A 21362-nucleotide genomic window follows, 5' to 3' on the forward strand; every position below is an offset into this window, starting at 1 on the left:
GGGGAGCCTCTCTGGGCAGCCCATTCCAATGATCTATTATTCTTTTTTCTAATATTGAGTCGAAATCTATCCTTTCCTAGTTTAAAACCATTACTACTTGTCCTACCATTACAAACCCTTTTGAATAGACCTTCCCCTGCCCTCGTGTAGGCTCCCTCCAAGTACTGGGTGGTCACTATAAGGTGCCCCCGGAGCCTTCTCTTCTCCAGACTGAACAACCCCAACTCCCTCAGTTTGTCTTCATACAAGAAGTGCTCCAATCCCATGATCATTTTGGTGGCTCTCCTCTGGACTCATTCCAATATGTCTACATCCTTCTTATGCTGCGGGCTCCAGAACTGGACGCAGTGTTCTAGGTGAGGTCTCAGCAGGGCAGAGTAGAGGGGCAGAATCACCTCTCTTGATCTGCTGACCACAGTTCTTTTGGTGCAACCAAGGATGTGATTGGCCACCTGGGCTGTGATTGCTCATTGGTGGCTCATGTCCATTTTTTTATCCACGAGCACTCCCAAGTCCCTTTCCTGAAGCAGGACTGCTCTTCAGTAAACCCTCTCCCAGCCTGTACTGATAGTGCTGATTACCCCAGCCCAGATGCAGGACCCTGCACCTGGCCTTGAACCTTATGAGGTTCACCTGAGCCCACCTCTCCAGCCTATCCAGGTCCCTCTGGATGGTCTCCTGTCCCTCTGGCATATCAACTGCACTATGTTGATGCATATAGTTTGGTATGCACAACAGTTTGGTATCGTCTGCAAACTTGCTGAGGGTGCACTCAATGCCACTGAAAAAAAAAACAGACCCCTGAGGGACACCACTCGTCACCATCCTCCATCTGACCACCAAGCCATTGACCATCACTCTCTGGACGTGACCATCCAGCCAGTTCTTTATCCACTGAACAGTCCACCCATTGAACCCGTAATTCCCCAATTTAGAGATTAGGATGTTGTGGGAGATGGTGTCATAGGCACCATGGGTCTTCCCTTGTTGACTGGTGTAGTCACTTCATTATAGAAGGCCACTGGGTTGGTCAGACAGGACTTGCCCCAAGTAAATCCATGCTGACTACCTAGGATCACCTCCCTGTCCTCCATGTGCCTTGGCATGTGTTCTAGAGGGATCTGTTCCATGATCTTCCCAGGCACAGGGGTGAGGCTGACAGGTCAGTAGTTCCCAGGGTTTTCTTTTTTACCCTTTTCAAAGATGGGCACGATGTTACCCTTTTTCCAGTCGCTAGGGACTGCACCTGACTGCCGTGACTCATCAAATAGTACAGAGAGTGGCTCAGCAGCTGCATCAGCCAGTTCCTTCAGTACTCTAACCCACTGTGTTCCAAAATTCAGGATTTAATATGCTTGTAGTGTCACAATGAGGAGATGCGATAGGTAAGTAAGGATGAACAACTTGTCCCCATATTGCATGCATCCTTATATGAGGTAATTGGTAGAAATCAAACTGTGACAGTGCTAGGCTCATGCCATCCGTTCTTTGTTCTACAAGCCACTTTCATTTTTTTTTTTACCTTGTCTTCTAATTACAGCCTACAAATGGCAGGAATTGTTTACAGATAATGATATTGGGAATACTATTTTTACCTATTTTTAGTGCGACTTAAAATTGGAAGTCTAGTATTCAGTATGTGACTGAATGGCAGTTCCAAAATTAGTGTATGAACTGAAGATATCTCCATCATGTCTTCTGTTGAGAAAACTAATATATGTGAACACCTATTAATCTGTGCTTGCCTGTTATAAATACGTGTTCTAAACTGATTTCTCAGATTCTTTTTTCCCCTTAGAATTTTTCTTCCTGAAAAAGATAAATGTCATGAAGTCACAAATGTATTCCAGAGCTTATAAAAGAGGGAATTTTAAATATAGTTATTGAATGCCTATGAGAGATATTTTAAAGCAAAGTGTTCTTGGCCAAAACAACAAGGAAATAATTTTGTTGCCATTTTCTGTGTCTCTGCATATTTTTCCTCAAAATGTCTGAAGACCAGATGTTCTGTGTGAGCAGGGCACCATGTATCCTTGGGAAGTGGAAGATTACTTTTTTTTTATTCTCTGTTCAGCCTGCTTTCTTTCCATGTTCTCAAACCCTACTAGGATAGATGCAGGAACACTAAATAAGGCTGTCAGCATGACAACATAAACTTCAATAATAAAAATAGTCTTTAAAATAGTAGCTGCTATAGCCCTGTTCTGAAACTTTATGCCAAACTCTGCTTTTTGCAAAACTCCCCAACTGCCTAATAAACATGTGATGTGACAGATTGAACTTGTGTAGAGAATCCATATATTTCCAGGAGACTTGAGGTAATTTCATAAATGGCAGGAACCTGGTTGAAACCAGTTTGGGTTTTAGTTATTGTTTGATCCACAGAACCTTAACACATTTGGCAACTGTCAAATCACTGGGAACATCAGATTGAATCCATATACAGCATCTGATTTCACTGTTAACAAGTACAATCACAAATACCCTTTGCTATCTATTTCTAGCCACTTGTTGAGAAGCATTCAGAAATGTTTTTCATCCCTTTATTGTCTCCTTTCATACTGATCACAGCTTGGAAGTGTACAGAGTAACTAACATCTTTGACTTCTTTTGATAAGGCAGCTATACTTTCAGATTAGGATATGTGAATGAATGAATTGAAAGTCTAAATGTGGAAGGAGGAAAAAAATACAAAAAAAAAAGGGGGGGGGGGGGGGGGGGGGGACTGTGTATGGTGGAAAGCATTCAACTCTTTTAGCAGAGGTGAAGCACATTTAGTGATATTAAAGACATTACCTTAATTTTCTATCTTTATTTCTCCCCTTATATAACACCAGAAGTCACATTTGATTAGCTATCTGAATAATATATTTGTTTCTAAAACAAAATAACCTAGTTTCAGTATTTAAGTGCATTTTTTCCTCCTTCTTTAATAAGAAGGGTATGAAATATATGAATACACTTTTCATATTAATTCGTATTATAGGGAGTCCAATGCCAGTTTGATCAGCCAACCAATAGTTTAGGGAACATCTTTATGCATATACATCTATATATGTACTTTAAAAATAACTGGTTTGTGTTACAGAGAGGTGCCAAAATGGTCAGTTTAAGACTTGAATAAGGTAAAGTTTGGTGTGGAAATACTGAGTGTGGATATCCTTAGGAAAAAAAGTTCTGTTACTGCCTATGCATAGTTAAGAAAACTAATGCAATTGGTGTGATATGAGATAGGCTTTACTGTATAATACAGCTTTAAGGAGAAAAATATGCAAGCTTTGCTTTAATTAAAGGAATAAACATACTGTTTTTCATAGAAGCTAATTGCTCTATTCTGCTACTACTGGAGTTAGCTACCTGAAATACCAAATTCAAATACGACCGTAAAAGACAATACTGTTTTTAAAATATGTGAAAATGTATGAAGCTTATTTAGTGTTTTCTCCATACCTGTATCAACACATGTGTATAAAGATTCCCTAAAATACTACTAACCAGTACAAAATAACAGCATATTGCATTACATTATTTTATATTGTTTTCTTAATCACTTCATAGAGCTTACACTTTTCACATGTGAAGCTGTAAGTTATTACTGTTAGAATAATTAACCAGGCTAGTAGTAGTCCTTTAGAAACATTTTAGTCATATTTGAGTTATAAAATAATTAATCTGGTTCATTTTCAAATACATTTCATCATTGCGGATTGAAGCAAACCAGAGGGTTTTCATCATCCCAAGAGAGAGTTATATGGTTTAAGTGGGAAACTGAATACTTGAAGTTGTTTTCTAACGTTAAGTGCAGCTTTCAGTACTGTGAGAACTGTATTTAGGAAGATGTGAATTTCTGCAGTACATCTTCAGTGGCTTTAAATTCTGCTATCAAACGCTGTACTTGTTCACTTTCCAGCTCCTTGTTGTAATTGCCAACGAGTTAGTATGTTAATGCTCACCACAAGTTATAGAGCAAACACTTCATATATGTAGGCTGAAATGGTATTAGACATACAAATAGTATTTCATACAGATAACAATTTTTTGAGTAGAAAAAAATAGCATGATCATACAATCTACAATAGGTCTTGAGTGAATTATGCGGTGAAGTTTTTGGAACTCATAAATTGTGGAATTTGCCCACTTACAGTTTGGTTCCTCTTATGAATAAAGTTTGGCATTTGTAGAGCACTCTATTCTGTCCTTTAAAAAAAAAAAAATATCCAGATAAGTCAGACAGCAGGTAATTTAAAAAGCTGCCCTTTCAGTTTAACTAGCAGGTAATGTATCATTTAGTAATTAGGTAAGAATTCCAGTAAACTCAAATTTGCTGACTCCTTGTCTAATTCCAGTAATGTATTTTTACTTTCAAAGCAAAGACTTTGTTCTGTGATAATGAGCAAAACAAGTTAGTAACTGTGAATTAAAAAAAAAATATATATACACCTGTTCTTTATTGTTTTACAGTAATCTCTTGTATCTATCCTTCAGACCAGAGAACATGGTGAAGAAGCTTTTACTTTGTGTCAACAACTGAATTGTTGACACCTTGTGATATTTTGATCTAAAACACCAACGTGGCAATGTAACTGTTAAACATGTATTCACTGTAGTTTGAGTTTCTCTTATTTTTGAAAAACTGCAATGCTGTGGCTTTTTTTGTTGGCTGTCTCATTAAACCATCCTCTCCCACAGGCATGGAGCATATGTTGTGGTTTCCATAACTTAGCAGAGTGCATGTTAAAAGCCCTGCTTTTGAGACAGAGAGGCTGGCAGTGTGCTCACTCTAGATTTCTCTGTTATTAATTCTTGCTCTTTGGTTTGGGTTTGATTGCTCTTTGGTTTGGGTTTGATTTTCCTCCACAGCCTCACCCCACCCTTGAATCAAGTATGGTTCTTTTTCTGTCTCAGTAGCAGGGGTGAAAGCAAAGAAGGATCTGACTAAATAGTCCATACGTAGCTTTTCATCCTGCCCTACTGAGAACCCTACCCTTTGCAGTACCAGCAAGGCACTGCAAATGCTGGTGAGTTAAATGCAATCCTTTTACTCTTGTTCACAAGGCAGAGTCCAACTACAGCCAGTTTGCTTCCTTTTAACCACCTTGTTGAAACATATTGCTTACCATGTATGTTTCTCCTTCACCACCATGTCTACCCCTTGATGAACACTTTCAGATAAACTGTGTCATCTTCCTTGTATCTACTCTAAGTCTGCCCTCTTCTAGTTCCGTCAAAGACCTTTCCTTCAGTTCCTCTGTACACAGCTCTCAAACAGGAAACTCTTTTACTCCTTTGAGTACTCTGTTGGTATTCTTGCCATTTGTAATGCCTTCTCTCACAGAAAATAATATGCTGCAGAGCAATCTCATACTCCACTAGCCGAGGACAACTTCCATCACAGCAGCGATGGGCAGTGGCCCTTCCAAACCATTGGTGCCAGTGGTGCCCCTGAACAGAAAGGGGAGTCTTGAACGAGTCTTCATTAGCCATCTCTCTGCTCAGAGCTGGACTGGTAGTCTTTCAAACTACCTTTATGTCGAATAACATCAAATGCTTTAGTATGGACTTGAGAGGTAAGGACTCTAGGATTTGATCTCCTGTGTTGCCACAGTATAATTCTCCAACTCTGTCCCTTTTCAGGGACCTTTCCCAATAGTCTGCCTAAGTAGACAGTAGATGTTAAGTTGGCAAAAATTTTTAGAACCAGTAACTGCACACCTCAGCAATCTCAACATCTATTCAGTGGTGTCCAAGAGGAAACAAGATCTCTGTGACCTTTCTATACCTGTTCAAGTCTTTGTATGTCATTAACAATGGCCTATTTCAGATCTTAAGGGCTCTCTCTTTCCTTGATGTGATAATTGGCTGCTAGGAAGACCTAGAGGAAAAGCTGTTAGTTTATTTACAGCAATGCCAAGGTTTTATTTAGTCTTGGCGAGAATCAACTGAATTCTACATCACTGCAATACTTTGAACCTATTTTTACTTCTGTAGTGATGGTATCTGTCCTATTTGTAAATTTATACCAGTCTTACATTAAATTTTATTCTTTGGTCCACTACCTGTAGTATCGGACATCTTCAGGACACATGACCTCATTTGCATCTGTGGCAATACATCTGACACTTCTGCTCCTCGCCTCCAGTTGATGGTATGTGCAGTCTGTTCTCCCTCAGTTAAATGGGCTGTTATTTCTCAGGCTGTAAACAGCATTTAATGAGTTCCGGCTTTGGTGGCAGGGTCCCTTCACCGTTTGGAGAAGAAGCCTCCTCTCTGTCCTCCAGGGTACTTACACTGGATATGTCTCTTAATGGAGCTAAAGATTCTTTGCAAATGGATTACAGCCACAGGACAAAGTGGAGCTTCACAATTTTATTTTAGAGCACTATCCAGTTTGAAAGGAGTTCTGGTCATGTGTGAAAGACAAAATGATAATGATACAGTTACATGGTACATCACTGGGATTGTATGGAAGTGTCTTTTCTCTTTGAAAAGATGATCTCCAAAAGAACCTTGCTGACATTTAAAATCATTTTTTTTTTTTTAACAAACTCAGCTGTGAGATTAAATGTGCATGTGACATTCTTGCCTCTACACCATGCATCAGCATTGCTTGGGTGTTCTCATAGTATTTGGATTGATCTGAGTTTTATCTCTTTGCTTCCAATACCATTAAAACCAGCTGCTTCTTTCTTAGTTGGTTTATGATGGTATGCATGGTTGAAGAGACAGATGCTGCATTTCAAACACTTCAACTGGTCTCTTGAGTCCATTCAGAGTAATACAGAACAGGACCCCAGTGTTTTTGATGTGGTTGGAGCAGTTTTGTTATCAGGACCTCAGTAAGTTGACCAGAGTCCCCACCATTACATCTGGACCAGCGTCAGTGATTATCTGATCCCTCCAGACTCCAAAATCTTCATGACTCTGGGTTGTGGATGGCTGTTATTGGATGAGGACTTCTGTTTTCATAGGAATGTGTAATAGACTGTTTTCCATCCTCGTAGGATCAGAAATTACTCCTAGGTAGATCAAAATTACTTCTTAGTTTGCCTGGCACTCTTCTTTCCCCATCAACTGCAATTATTTTCTAATATCCACTTCAGCTGAGTAAAGAGATAAGCAAAAGTCTGTACTATGCTTTTACCAAATAATTTCTGTATTTCTGGTCTGGTCTTTTCCTGCCTCCTTCTTCCCCAAGATCAGAACTATCTGTACCTTCACTGAATGTTTTACCGTCTCTTGAAGCCCCCAAGACTGATGTTAACCTTAATAAAGCAACATTCTTTGAAGAAATCTAAAGTTGCTCCCTAAGTACAATACTAAGTTACAGTACTAAGTAGTTGTACTAAGCAGTACAACTACTTCAAGTCATGTTAATTTAAAACTACATATGGAAGCACTTCTGAGTCAAAGCACACTATATAAGAGCAGTCCATCTGAAGCCTGTCTTAAAGCAGCTTGTCTCCTAGACCTTTTCTTAATTTTTTTTCTTACTTTTTCCCTTTTCATCCCTGTCTTGCACCTTCTTTCTCCCTCTCCCACACTCTCAAATACCTGGGGTAGTAACCCACCACTTGTCTCTTGCAGTGCTCCACCCAGCAGCCAGGCATGATGTAGCACTTGAGGCTATGATCTAGCAGTTAGGGATATGTTAGGAGGAAGGTTGGACTTGATCATCCTGTAGGGTCTTTCCAACCATAGTGATTATATGATTCTAAGTCTGGGTTCAGTGGTGTTTGAATGGTTGTCTACTTGTTGCTGAACACAGCAATTCACAGCAAGGTTCTGCCTTACCTTTTGGTGGGGACACACACCTGTATGTTTCCTCCTTGCCTGGCTTCTGGTTTCTACAACCAGTCGTGAGTCCCCTTCCCTGTCAAATGTAATGGAAATTGGGCAACGGATGCAGAAGTCAGCTAGATAGAGAGATGGGAATTGGTTTCAGAGATCACATCAACCTTGGTTTCTTAGGAAACCATTTTGGAAAATTTGTTGGCGTGAAAACCATTGATCATAGCATGGAAAAATACACCCTTTTCTCTGTAATACAAGACTGTATTATATTAAATTAACAGTGTTTCTTTACTGTATCTAGGCAAATTTTAAAGAAGGAAGTTAATACGCCAATATATAATTCTTCCACACATCACTCAACAGTGGTAGCATAGAACTCTAAAGCAGTTCATATGCAAACAGATTTCATTTGTAAGGGTAACAGATATTTCGGGATGGAATCCTTGTAAAAATTCATAGCCAGGATGTCATTGTAGCTTAGCTACTATGTTCTGCTTTTGATTTGTAAATTGAAAACTTCTGGAATGTTTTCATTAAAACTTATGAAGACTATTTTTTGCCTCTGAGCATAAACATGGGATCTTAAAATAACTGGTACTACTGATGAGAATAACATTTCAAAGTAATAGAAAATGATTTGTTTGTGTATCGCAAGAGCCAGTGAGTGAAACATGATTTTTGGGACATGTCATACTTTGTGTTGGAAATAATTATTATAATTAGCTATTGATGAGATTCCCTTATATGGAACTTTCAATGCATGGGATAGATCAAAATACAATTCTTAAGGCTGGGGTGGGGGGATATATTTTGGCACATATGATGGAATATCAGCTTGGGCAGCTGAAGTATGTTTTTGTTAGGTGTTTGTCAAATTTTCAGCTTTGTTGCTTGAAGGAGCTATGTTCCTTTTCTTTTTCCCTAGGTACAAATATATGGGCTAGTTGAACTTCTAAAGTTTTCTGGATGCTAGAAATGGCTGACATGCTAAGATAGAGGATGCACAGGATTTGTATGTACAGGATTAAAGTCTTACATTTAAACTATTTATAGGACAGCAGTCTCAGTGAAAAGTTAGAATTATTTTGAAGATAAGAGGGATGGGGGGTTTGCTCTTCTCTCCAAGGCAGGTAACTTTTCTAAGTCTCTTCCTGACATGACTTGCTTAGAGCATCAGGTAAATCAGATTGAATTAATAAAGTGTTAATATGTAATAATTGTGAGGCTTTACCGTATTTTAAAGTTCATTTGAAAGACACAGAGAATTTTCAGTATTGAACAATGCATTCAGTAACTTATTCTATAAGTTCTTCCCTTGCCCGTATGTACTGAAATAACTAAGGACCTGGAAAACTAAAATTCCAACAGAAATACACACTATTTGCAACCGGACTATCAAAAAATTTTTTTTGCTAGTTGCTGGAGACTTATTTTTAAAAAATCTGTTTTGCGTCACACGAAACTGTGGAATGTACTACATCAACAAGATAATTTGGGGAGAGGGAGGACAACACAAATGATAGTTTTTATTCTTGGATTACATTAGGATTTTTATTAAAAGAATTGCATGCTAGTAAACCAAAGCAGAACTATATAGTTGTATTTGAAATAATATGTCTGTGTAGTTGGAAGTTATTTTGGTTATATCCTTCCATGCCATGGAAATTTTAAGAGTTCTCCCTTGTTGCCCTGGCTTCATGAGCTGCTAATTCATTAATAAGAACGTACCATAAAAATATCCCCTTTCTAGTTAAATGCTGAATATTGAAATTACTGATCACATTGTTCTTAATAAGCTCTGTATGCTGTGGTGTCATTAATTTTAAACTGAGAACTATTTGCAATAGTTTCTTTTATTTCATTGATAGTGAAATCTACTCCTACTTGGTATGCTTTTGTAATAGTGACCATCCAAAATGAAACTTTTCCAATTCTGGAATATTACGAATTGTTTAACAGTTGGTCACATATTACCAAATTTTAGAGTGTATGTATGTACCTTATATAATTGTGTGTTACCCATTATAACAGAATATCTCCTCAACTGCACGATTTCATACATCATTTGGCATCATGAAACTAATTGTGTTGAGCTGTAGATGTTATTAAAGCAGGATGGTCTCTATCTGCAAAGTACTTTAGAAAAACATTTAGGATATATGGAAATGTGAAGAAAAAGTATTGATTTTCTGTAAGTATTCGATTAACTAGTTATCATTAATTTATAAAATTACCGGAATATTTTTCATTAAATAGTGGGTTTCTTCCAAATTAATTGTATTTATGGGTCCTTAAAATCACATTATGAAACTGACTTAATAGAAAAATCTAGGGCTTCTAGTACTGATACATTAAGGAAGCAATTTACAAGTTGTTCTCACAAGGAGACACTAGAAGAAGGGTCTTCTCCCATATTCACTTCTTCTGTACGCTCTCCCACTTGAAGCTCTTGGAGACTGGAGAAGTCACATAGTACAGGAGTTTTATCTGTAGGCAAGCCTGCCTCTGACCTGAAGATGGCCTCTGCAGTCCAGTCACAGAAAAGCACAGTGGCACTTGTGCTGCAAGAGAGGCAGTAGGGTGGAGCCAGAAGTAATTTAGTCCTGATAAGTCTATCAAGTCTCAGGAACTAGGAGAATTCCAGCAGATGTGATTCACCAGATCCATCTATATTGGTGATATAGCATGTTGGAGAGCTGCTCTTTGGTCCAAATTTGTTGCATCTAGACTTGGAATCCTGCTGCATGCAATTAAGTGTCGTACAGATGAGCTGAAAGCTTTTTCTCTCCTGATGGAGCCAACACATGAAGCTGCACCCTTGGAGGCCTTTCACAGTGCCTTGCCTGTAGTGTGGACATAAGGGCTTCCAGCAACTGGCTCTGCTTCTACATCATGTGCTTCTAGGACTGATGTTTGGCACAAAATTCATAGCCAGAAAAGATATGGTGTGGGTACCCCTTAATATGTGGCAGCAAATTTAACGCTGACCCTTCACTCTGTGCGCTGTGTCCCTTCGCAGTGTAGATGTTTGTGATGTGCTCTGAGGGGCAATGGAGCAGACCTTAGTAGTGACAGTCTCTAGCAGGCTGGTGATCTAGAGCCATGAAAGACAGGCAGATGTCTCATAACTTTAGGGTAATATAATCCTGTATAAAACCAAATTTTTGTCTTTCCTGTCCATAGAAATGAGGGGAGCTTTGTAAACCCTGTTGTATGAAGCTTATGCCAATAATAGTTGCATCATTCATCAAAATGTTCAATGTAAAATTTGCCAGTTATTTTTGAGTGCATGTTGTACTCCGTGTTATCCCAGTTGGTGTGTCTTAGGCAGCTGGCTTTCATTCAGGAAAGTTTTTAAGTATATGCTGGATGCCATTAGGTGTATACTTAAAATTCTTGTCTGATTTGGAGTCAGCTATTAGGAGAAACTGGGTAAGAGTGAAATTCTGTCAAAGGCAGGACTTGCTTCTGTTCTCTCCCTGAAGCAGTTCTCTTAATCTGCTAAAAGAAGAGTAGATCATTTTGCATTTTTAATTCTACATTTTCTGTTTTCTGTGCCTTCCTTCAAATGAAGTACTACAGACTTTTACAGCTTAGACCAAGGTTCAGTGTGAGCACATACAGGTATAATGAGAGGATATTGTCATGATTCTCTCTTTCAAGAAAAGCTAAGTCATCTTCAGAAAAGAAAGTTGAAAACTGGAAATAAAAAGTAAAAATATTAAGTATGCTTCATAAAACAATTAAAAGTAACTTTATGATTTTTAACAAATCAATTTACTTAATACAGTATGAACAAAGGCAAATTTCTCAGGCTCCAATGTTATTCAGAGTAACATCAGTGCTGCTGTTTCTGGAGTTCTGTGTTTACTGTTCATAGCATAGCAGGTAATGTTACAGTTTCACTTTGACAGCAAGGAAAACTAAGGGGGGGTAGTGTCAAATGCAATGTTTCCCTGCATGTTTTAGTGTATGCATAGTACACTCAATAAATTTCATTGGTACGTGTTTGTGGGTTTCCAGATGTAAGGAAAAATACTATAAATCTAAATCTCCACAGAATACATGTAGTCTCCAATTAGCTTTTGTGCTCCAACATCTGCATGAAAAGACGTAGAGAAAATCTGTAAAGCAGTTTGTGGAATAATCTTTAACATATTTCTTGATAGCTTCACATCACTATCAGCCATTATGCCAAATTACCTTAATTTTTCTTCTGTTGTATTGAGATTTTCATTAGTTTAAGGTTCAACCCTGTGCGGTATGACTAAGTATGTCTGTAGTAATCTGCAACTGAATTAGGAACATTCTGAAAAACTTTCTTCTTCCCCCCCCCAACAAGGATATGGCTCTTGTTGCTCCTGAAGCACCTTCAGAACAAGCTAGGAGGGTTTTCCAGACATATGACCCTGAGGGTAAGTGCTGTACTTCTTGCTGGAATGAGATTTTTTTTAAAAATTGGAAGGCACTCATTCAGTAGAGACAAATTTAATAAATACTGCATTGTGTAGGGTATCTCTTCCAAAGTAGGACCATTATTTTCTGAAATGTATTCTAAATACTGCACTTTCAAATTCCATGCCAGGACAATATGCTGTTTATACCTGCACTGATTAAGAGAGGAATGAAATACTTAATACTTAAGAAATTTTCTATACAGTAGTCAATATGCAAGTAAAATGAAGAAATTTTCTGAGAATTTCATAGTAAGGGAAGTTGAGTACAACGTTGCACAATAGAGAATTTTTAGACCATAAGTTTGTAACCTTGTAATCTTCTTTGTAATTAACATAAAACTTAAATATAATTTGATTTGTCTTCTATTACATTTTCGTAAAGTAACTGATGCACTATGACGACATTCTTTATGAAAGTTTGTTCTGAAGGTACGTGGCATACACAGAAGATTTTGGAAAACATGATGTCTAACGTTCAGTTGCTATTTTAACTGATCAAAAGGGAAAAAATGCCATTATTATCCCAAGGTATCTAATGGAGATGGAGACGCTATAAAGAGATTGATTTCCTGTAAAGCATTAAGCATCTAAGTATATGAATTATAAACCCACAGTTTCTCTATTGCACTTCTCGTATTTTTCAGTGGTAGAGAAGTGTTTGAAACCTATGGTCCTAGAACGCCACTATTTGTTTGCAAATTTTAGAGATAAAAATATGCAGTGTTTGTAACTTTGAGTAAAATTGCTGCTTCTGGAAAACATTTTTTTTCTTTTCTAATGAGAATCTTTCCTACTTCTTCAGATAATGGTTTTATACCTGATACTCTGCTAGAAGATGTAATGAAGGCCCTGGACCTTGTTTCAGATCCTGAATAGTAAGTATAATAAAACATAAATACTACAGAAATATCAATTAAACATACATTTATTATAATTTAGTCTTTTTTTCTGGTGTGTTTTTTTTTCTTTCTTAGCTTCCATTCTGAGCACAGAAAGTTACTTTGAAGTATTTAAGTCAGCTTTAAATCCAGTAAGAAGAATTCAAATTAATACATCTCTAAATTTGGTAGTGATAACTAGAAGCCAAAAACCCTTTCAGACCTATTGCATTACTGTCTATTAAGGAGATGGTAGTAAATATGTTTTCATGTGTTAAGGAGGGTGAAACTGTATAACAAAAGAGCCTAAAAAACAAGGTACTCAGAGGCAGATTAGTATTGGATTACCACTGGATCTATCTGCAGTTTGAAGCTGAAACTGTTACACTTGTGTTTCCACCAACACTCAGGAACTTATAGTGTTTATATTTGTCATTTGTTTACAGAAATAACAACTTGATTCCTAGGATAAACATTAAAACTATCAAATGAAAAATTTAATTTATTTTAGATCTTCTTTGGACAGACAGGACTAATACTCAGTGGCAGCACTTAACCTTTGGGAATCAAAGTTTACCATGTTTTGCTACTGAATACTTAATCCAGAAAGGAGAGCTACGTGCTTGAACTTTTCTACATTTCCAAAAAATGGTTCTACTCTTTCATAAGCATATGGTCTAGTTTATTGGCGTTTATCTGCTCTACAAACAGTCAAACCTGCTGAGAGTTTAACAATTATAGAGGGGAAAACTTTGTAGAGCAGATATGAATCAGTAGGGTATATTAGCCATTCCAGTACTGAATGCCATTGCATCTGATTTCAGTAAAATTTTCTAGTCTTTCAGTAAATATATAAGAGAACTGAGTTCTCATTTGTCCACTTTTTTCTAAAAAACATCTGAGTTTTAAGGGAAAGAATTTGAGTACATCTGTCAACCTAAGTTTGGCTTGTTTGAAACATTTTATCCTGTCTGTCTCTTTGACCAGTGCTGGAGACTTTTGTCCCCACCCACTTCTCAGCCATAACAGTACAAAGCCCATTAGTATCATCACCCCAACGTTCATAACCTTTTCAGTTAAGATGGTAGACTCTGTACTGAAGTGACACATACTTGTTTTGGTAACTCTACTGTAGTATCAGTAACATTGCTGAACAATCAAGCCTCAGTTGAAACATACAGCAATCAAATTTTGTTATATCTTCCATTCTGCTTAACTGATGTAATTTTATACACTGTCCATACTTAAACTTAGTATAGCTCCACAGTTGTAAACAGTTCTTGCATTTCGTTAGTTAGTATATAGCTTGCTGTAATTTTAGTACATAATTTAAAGTGCATTTTCAAGATTATTTTACTGAAATCAGCCTTGGTTCTGTTACAGCATTTCAAAAATTTGAGCAGGTTTCATCAGCTATGGAAATATTTTTCATTTTGTACTTTGAGAGCAGTAAGAATGGGCAATAGAAGGATTAAAGTGCAGTATCTTGCAGATCCTCAGTTGTAGTTTCATTTGAGTAGTGAAATTTCTTTTTTTTCCAGATATTAAATTAACATAGTTTATAGGATATCCCATTCAGTTTTCTGAATTTTAAAATTCATCAAGTCTACTCTTAAGAATTGCATAATGTGTTCTGTGTAAACAAAAAGACACCAAATAATTTATTAGTAGTACTATGTTAGGACAAACAAAGGGAGGTACTTAAAAATGAAGACATATAAGTGGTAGCCAGAAGGATAAAATGCTTACATGCAACAGTAATCAAAAAGACCTTAGAAAGACACCTTCTGTCTGCAGCTCCTGACAAAAGAGATCTAGGGTGTAAAAGGCAGCTGTGAGAAGCTAAGACTGTGTTCTGAAAGGAAAACTGTAGATTCTTCCCTATTTTTTTTATGTAGGCGCTACATTTTTGTAACATTAAATGTAAATACAAAATTAAGAGTTAAAATCTTCATAAGACTAAGCAGCAAAGTTGTAAAATAAAAGCTAATGTTATTTTTTTTAAACCCATCAAAACCAGGAGACTTGGAAGAGTCTCCAGTATTAAAAAGTATTCAGTCAGTAAGAAAGACGTAGTGAGTTCTTCATATTCACTGTGGAAGATGGTAGGGAGTAGTTTTCATCTTCACTGAGGAAGATTACAAGGAGGTTTTCACACTTAAACCTTTTTATGGGTGGTCAGAGTAACTAAGAGTCTTAAGTGTCAAGATAAGTAAAACCCCTAAAACTGTGAAAAACATCAGAATGAAATTGCTGAACTGCTTTAGGTTACCACTGTAAACTGTCCAGGTATAAGAGTACCAGAATGAGAAAGTGACAAATGGACAGCAGTATTGGGAAAGGATTTGAAGGCCAATCTGGGGAAAATTCACATATGAATGTTTCATGTGTGAACACGGGCTAAGAAGGAAGGTTTTCCTGTAGAGAGATAAATGATTAAAGGATTAAAATGTCAGGTTTTTTCTTAATGGAGGGAGATCATTAGAGGGATTTCACAGGCATTTGTTTTAGGTCTGTGAAGTTTGTCACAGCAGCAATGAGGATTTGAAGGTAGAGATTAATATGATAGTTTGCTGCTGATACAAAAGTGTTCAAGGTATTAATAAAAATTGCAGAAGAGAAGCAGAAGTTACTGGAAGAGAGGGTACAGGGGATAAACCAATCCTAATTTTACGTACACATTTTTTGACTGTGAACTCAATATTACCATTCAAGAAACAGATCTTGGATTTAAACTGATAGTGATGGACAGACATGTGGAGTGAGGTTTCTAGGAGTTATGCCCTTGTATAACTGCATGATGTTTCACTCCATCTTAAAATAAAGAATTTGTAAAAAGGCATCAGAGGGTACAGAACAGCATTAGTACAAGAAGAACTAGATCAGGACTGTTTGACCTGGAAAAGAGAGATGACCATTGGTATGGAAGAGAGGTTTCTAAAATCAGGGGATTCATAGTAAATAAGGAATAATTGTTAAATACTTCTCACAACACACAAATGAGGTGGTGTTAGACTGAATTGTCAAGTGCCAGGTTCAAAACAGGAGATACTTATTCCTAGAATCCATAGCTTCATTTTAATTTTGTGAGTGGGCTTCATTAAATGCCACAAGTATATATGAGTTCAAAGCCAACTAGGCACATGCATGGAAAGAAAAAAATATATATGTTTGTGTTTTAGATACTGCCTCTCACTGAAGATGTCTTTGAGCAGCAGACTGCTGGAAGTGGGGAGGGTAAACTAAGTATATCACTATGTTTGCCCCGTTGTACTCTGTCGTAAGCATCCACTACTGACCCATGTCAGAAACGGGATACTGGGCAAGATGCTCTGGTGCTTTGATCCAGTGAGGACATTCTTGTGTACGGTACAGCTTGGAACTTAGGCAAAAGGATAGACAGATGCAAATAAATGTTTATGCAACCTGATGCCTGTAGAAATACATTGCTTAAATAGAGATACAAGGTTATAATTGACATTTGTAGTGACCTGAAGTTATACCATATTCATGCAATAAGGTTTTCAGATTAGTATTGTTAATAGTTTCATTTTTTATCGGTTTTGGCTTCTTTGATATCAAGGGCATGATGTAAATGAGAAATGTATCTGTCAGTTTTATTTCAGTATACTTAGAAAATCTTGGAGGCTTTTCAAATCTGCATTTAAAAACAGGTTGTTTGGCAGTTACAGAGCTGTATTTAAAAGGTGACTGGTTTCTGTGTCTAAGCTGAAGAATGCTTACAAGACAGCAAAATGCCTTTTGGACTGTAAACCCGGTTTTAGATTATACGGCTTTCAAATTATTTTACCAAATATGGTGATCCTTCAGAATTATCACTTAATTTGAAATAACAGATTACTTTTATTTAAAAACAACCATGTTTTGGCAACTTGCATGCCATTCTGGTGTGGTTGTCATACAATTAAAAATAGAATAGTGTTGCTATACTTGGCAGCCCATACTGTGGTAGCGCAGCGTAAGTTAGTCATGCAAGAATAAAAATGTCTTACACATACTTTGTATTCAATGTTCTTGTCATAGTGTAAACCTCATGAAGACCAAATTAGACCCAGAAGGACTGGGCATCATATTGTTGGGTCCGTTTCTGCAAGAATTTTTCCCTGAGCAGGTAATCAATATAGCTTTATTGCTGCAAAGCGTTGTCTGTTCTGCTTGTCTTTCAGATTTGTTGAACACCTCCATCAATATTGCAGAGCTATTTTTAATAATAATTATTGATTAAGTTGACACAACTGCCCAGCAAATAACTTCTTGTATTGCACAACAAACCACATACTTCTGTTTTGCATAAGGTGTCCATGATTTTGTCAGCTTTACACTGGAAGGAAACTCCATGGTGATGACAAGTTCCAAAATCAACTTCAGGAAATATGTAATCATTTTACATATGTAATTGAACTGCTTCAGAAAGTTCATCTGAGTTTGTTTTTTCTGAGAACAAATAGCCATACTGTTTTTATCAATATTACAAATGTCTGCTGTAATTGCTAGCAAATGGGAAAAGGCTACAAACATATTTAAAACTATTTTTATGTATATCTCTTAATAATGTAAATTTTGACAGTCAAAAAATCATGGTAAAGTTGTGTTTAGTATATGTGGAAGTCAGTATCTGCCAGAGTAATGGAAAATTATTTTAAAACTCTATCTGCTCCATATATTCATTAAGCTTGCACCACCACTGAGAAGCTTGTCTGAACCTAGCACTGCTCTCCTCTTCTCCTTTGCCGTGGGTCACATTTTCGTGCCCTCATGCTGCCTCCCTCCAGCCACCTCGAACCTTTTTGTATAGATATGTGGCAAACCAGAACAGAGCACTGGTCCAGATGAGAGCGCTTTGCAGGTTTATGGAGGCTGGTGCCATGGCCATGCAAATGCGTCTGTTGGCAGAAGAGAGAGTGTTTCCCCAGAGACAGAAAGACAGGCTAGTGAAGGCAAGAGAAGGGCTCAGAGGAGTTGTTCTTTGCAGGCTTTTGTAGCTTAACATGTCATTGAAACTATACAGCTTAATTTGTGCAACCAAGGAAATGTGATACTAGCATTTTTAAAATGCCTTCAGCACGGCTCTTTTTGTTAAGGTCTGTGCAGCACTGTTTGGGTGTAGTATTTTGTACTATGAAACAATCTGGTCATTGAGAAGACACTCGAAGTGCACTGCCGAAGATGGTGAAGACTGAATACATCATTAAGAGTTGAATCATCATCTAGAGGAAAAAGGAGATAGTGTTCATTTTCTTCAGATTTACAGAATTATATCTGCATTGTGTATTTGCCAGCTGTTTCTTCCTTTAATTTGTATTTCCAGAAGAGGAAATATCTTTACAACTGAATATAACTTAATCTTATAATTTATTTTTAATTATTACTTGTATAAAATTACTTATAAATTACTTGTTATTATAATCTTATTATTAAAATTTAATTTTATTTCATCCACTTGCAAATCTGGAAGACTCCACTGCTTAATTTTAGACTCCAGGTGCTTGGAATGAAATTCAGAAAGCCAAAGCACAATCCTCCATAATTGGCTGTGCCTAAACTGTTCAGTGCTGGAGGAGAAAACAGCCATTGTACAGGGCTGCTGCCTCTGTGGCCTGTTGCTGAAGGGCATCCCTGACTGAAGAAGGGCAGCTGGAGAAGGGAGCATAGTGAAATGACGGGCAGATTCCCACCTTAGCCACCTACACAGCTGATGGATGAACTCTGGACCTGTCCATGCCTATCCAGCCATTACCAATTCCCCACTGCACAGGATTCCCCACCACTCAGTTTTACCTGTGCTGTTGAACCTTGGCTGGCTCCAGTACAAAACATGTTAAGTGTTAGTGCCTTAATGGTACAGACCGAACAATCAGCACGTTTTGGACTTGGACCTGCCGGTAGCAATTACTGAATGAATACTGAGGGCATGGATGCGTTGTCCAAACTGTGTTTTGTCAATCAGATAGCAGGAGCTGTCGCCCATCTTGACACCTCATTCAGAATTCTTCCTGAAATTCTGCAGAAATGACGATGATGTCTGTCTTTAAAATACTGAGGAAATAGCACATGCCGGTGATGATTTGATTTGTTGATGTTCCCCTTTATACATTATTTAACAGGTAGCTAGCATTCAGGAGATCCAGATCCCATTCCTTCTTGAATGAGAATATTCAAAACCCCATTCTTACTCTCCTAGAAAGTACTGAAGTACTGAAGTGGAGTACTGAACTCCACCTCAAAAGAAGGAAGATATCTCAGCTTTGCTTTTCAAAGCTGTTGGCTGAAAAAAAAATACTAAAGATCATTCAAACTCGGAGAGCAAGCCTGACTCTTAACTGGGCACTTTTTTTTGGGAAACAATTATGGCACAAAATTTTGAACATCCGTAGGACAGGCACTAGGAAGCAGCACTTCATTTCCTTCAGGGTAAGCAGACCTTCCTTAGGGAAAAGAATAAATGTCCTCTTTCCTTCTAAGCAAAGCTTGACTTTATTTCTGTGAAGTAATTTCTGTAAGTAGGGTTACCACTTACCTTACTTTTCACCACCCTCCCTTCACAGAATTGCCTGGGTTACTGTGAGAGACCCACACAGAGATAAGGGGTTTCAGTCTTTTAAGGGGAGAAAAATGAATGAGGGCTTTTCATAATCTGATGGATGTACTGTAACTTGAGCAGCCTTCTCGTTCCAGCCTTTACTTCCATGCTCTTAAAAAAAGGATATGCTTTTGTTTGGAGCCTGGTCCAGTAGGCCTCAAAGATAAAAGAGCTGTTACACCTGATTTGTGTTTCCCGATTCAGTGAAATGGAAAGATTTCCAGCCCTTTTAGGAACAAAGGATTTAAACGCCTGCAATGGTGAGGTCTGACAACAGCAGTACATCTGTTGGTAGGCCTGAGCTGAGCAGGTGTCGTCACAATTAGTTACAGTTATCTGGGTGTGGGTGTAAATGACTTTTTAGCTCTGAAATTGAGGGTCAGGGATTGGATCTGATCTTTTGGGAATCTTTAATTTAATAGCATACAGTTATTAAACACACAAATATGGCTACCACGTAAGGTGTCTGACTTTAAAAATGAGGACAGTTACTACATGGTCAGCGCTGAAGTTGTAGTTCAGCGTGTCCAGATGAACACATAAAATCATTATTTGCTATTTAGACTTGCTCTTTAGGGGTGTTACCTATTATTTACTGATTTTTTTTTTTTTTTTTAATAAGAAAGGTAAAATGAACAAAATCATCAAGATGATATCACCTAGAAGAAATAGTGCTTTTTTACAGTTTCTGTGAATCTATGAATATTCCTGTTTAAATGCATGTCTGGTTGTAAAGAGAAGAGACTGTCAGGGCATAATGTGCCACATGAAAGTAACTGTCTTCTTTCTACTAGGACTCTAGGGTCTCAGAGTCGTTCACTGTTTACCATTACAACGGACTAAAGCAATCTAACTATAATGAAAAGGTAAGATTTAAGAAACATAAACCTAGCCCTAACAAGTAGTATATAAACAAGTAGTGTACAAACCTGACTGTAGCTACAGGCGAAACATTTCCATTTGTAACTGACTTTTGCCAAAATCTATTTCAGTAACTTTCTCCTGAAATGATACATTTAGAACTAGAAAATGCTTTGTGCTTCTGGTCATATTTTAGCTAGGAGCTGGCTAGAGCACATCTCTCGAGCCAAGCATTTTGAATAGAGTACTTCTCATGCTTATCCATGAGAAGTGGTATCTGAACTGTAAAGGACAATGGAGATGGAACAGTGACAAACTGCAAATTATATAATTAACCCTATATCTAAATCAAGATGTTTGGAATTTTTTGTGAACTATTTTAGTAGTCCAGACTTGCATTAAAAGTCAGTAATTTTTGGATCCACTTGGAAGAAATAAATGAAAATGAAACAACTTGTTTCATTTTCAGCTTTCTTGGAAGAAGGTTTGTCCACCAGTCTTTTTGGTGCTCAACACGGGGCTCAAACCCATGACCCTTAGACTAAGAGTCTCACACTCTACTGACTGTGGTGGTTCAGCCCCAGGCAGGAGCCGGGCATCGCGTGGCCGCTCGATCACCCCTCAAACCCCCCCTGGCACAGGAGGGAGAAAAGGCACAAAAATGCAGAACCCCACGGGCTGAGATCAGGAGAATTTAATACGGGAACGCAGCAGGAACAGCAGCAGTAACAATGGATATAGCAACCTATAACAGACTGTACAAAGGAAACAGAT

At 37.6% G+C, this 21362-nt stretch overlaps 1 protein-coding gene across 1 annotated transcript in view; it reads left to right on the plus strand.

Moving 5' to 3' along the window:
- Nucleotides 1-20593, plus strand: part of FAM188A (family with sequence similarity 188, member A) — a gene marked incomplete at both ends in the record, with an annotated part of 48340 nt that extends 27747 nt beyond the window's left edge. The window contains 4 exons of the mRNA XM_008947826.1: nt 12134-12206; nt 13051-13123; nt 17171-17258; nt 20522-20593. Of these exons, the coding sequence (XP_008946074.1) occupies nt 12134-12206; nt 13051-13123; nt 17171-17258; nt 20522-20593 (306 nt within the window). The remainder of the gene's footprint in view (nt 1-12133; nt 12207-13050; nt 13124-17170; nt 17259-20521) is intronic.
- Between the last annotated feature and the right edge of the window lie 769 nt (nt 20594-21362).

This window comes from Merops nubicus, unplaced genomic scaffold, assembly GCF_000691845.1.
Source record: "Merops nubicus isolate BGI_N331 unplaced genomic scaffold, ASM69184v1 scaffold27859, whole genome shotgun sequence".
NCBI classification, from domain to species: domain Eukaryota; kingdom Metazoa; phylum Chordata; class Aves; order Coraciiformes; family Meropidae; genus Merops; species Merops nubicus.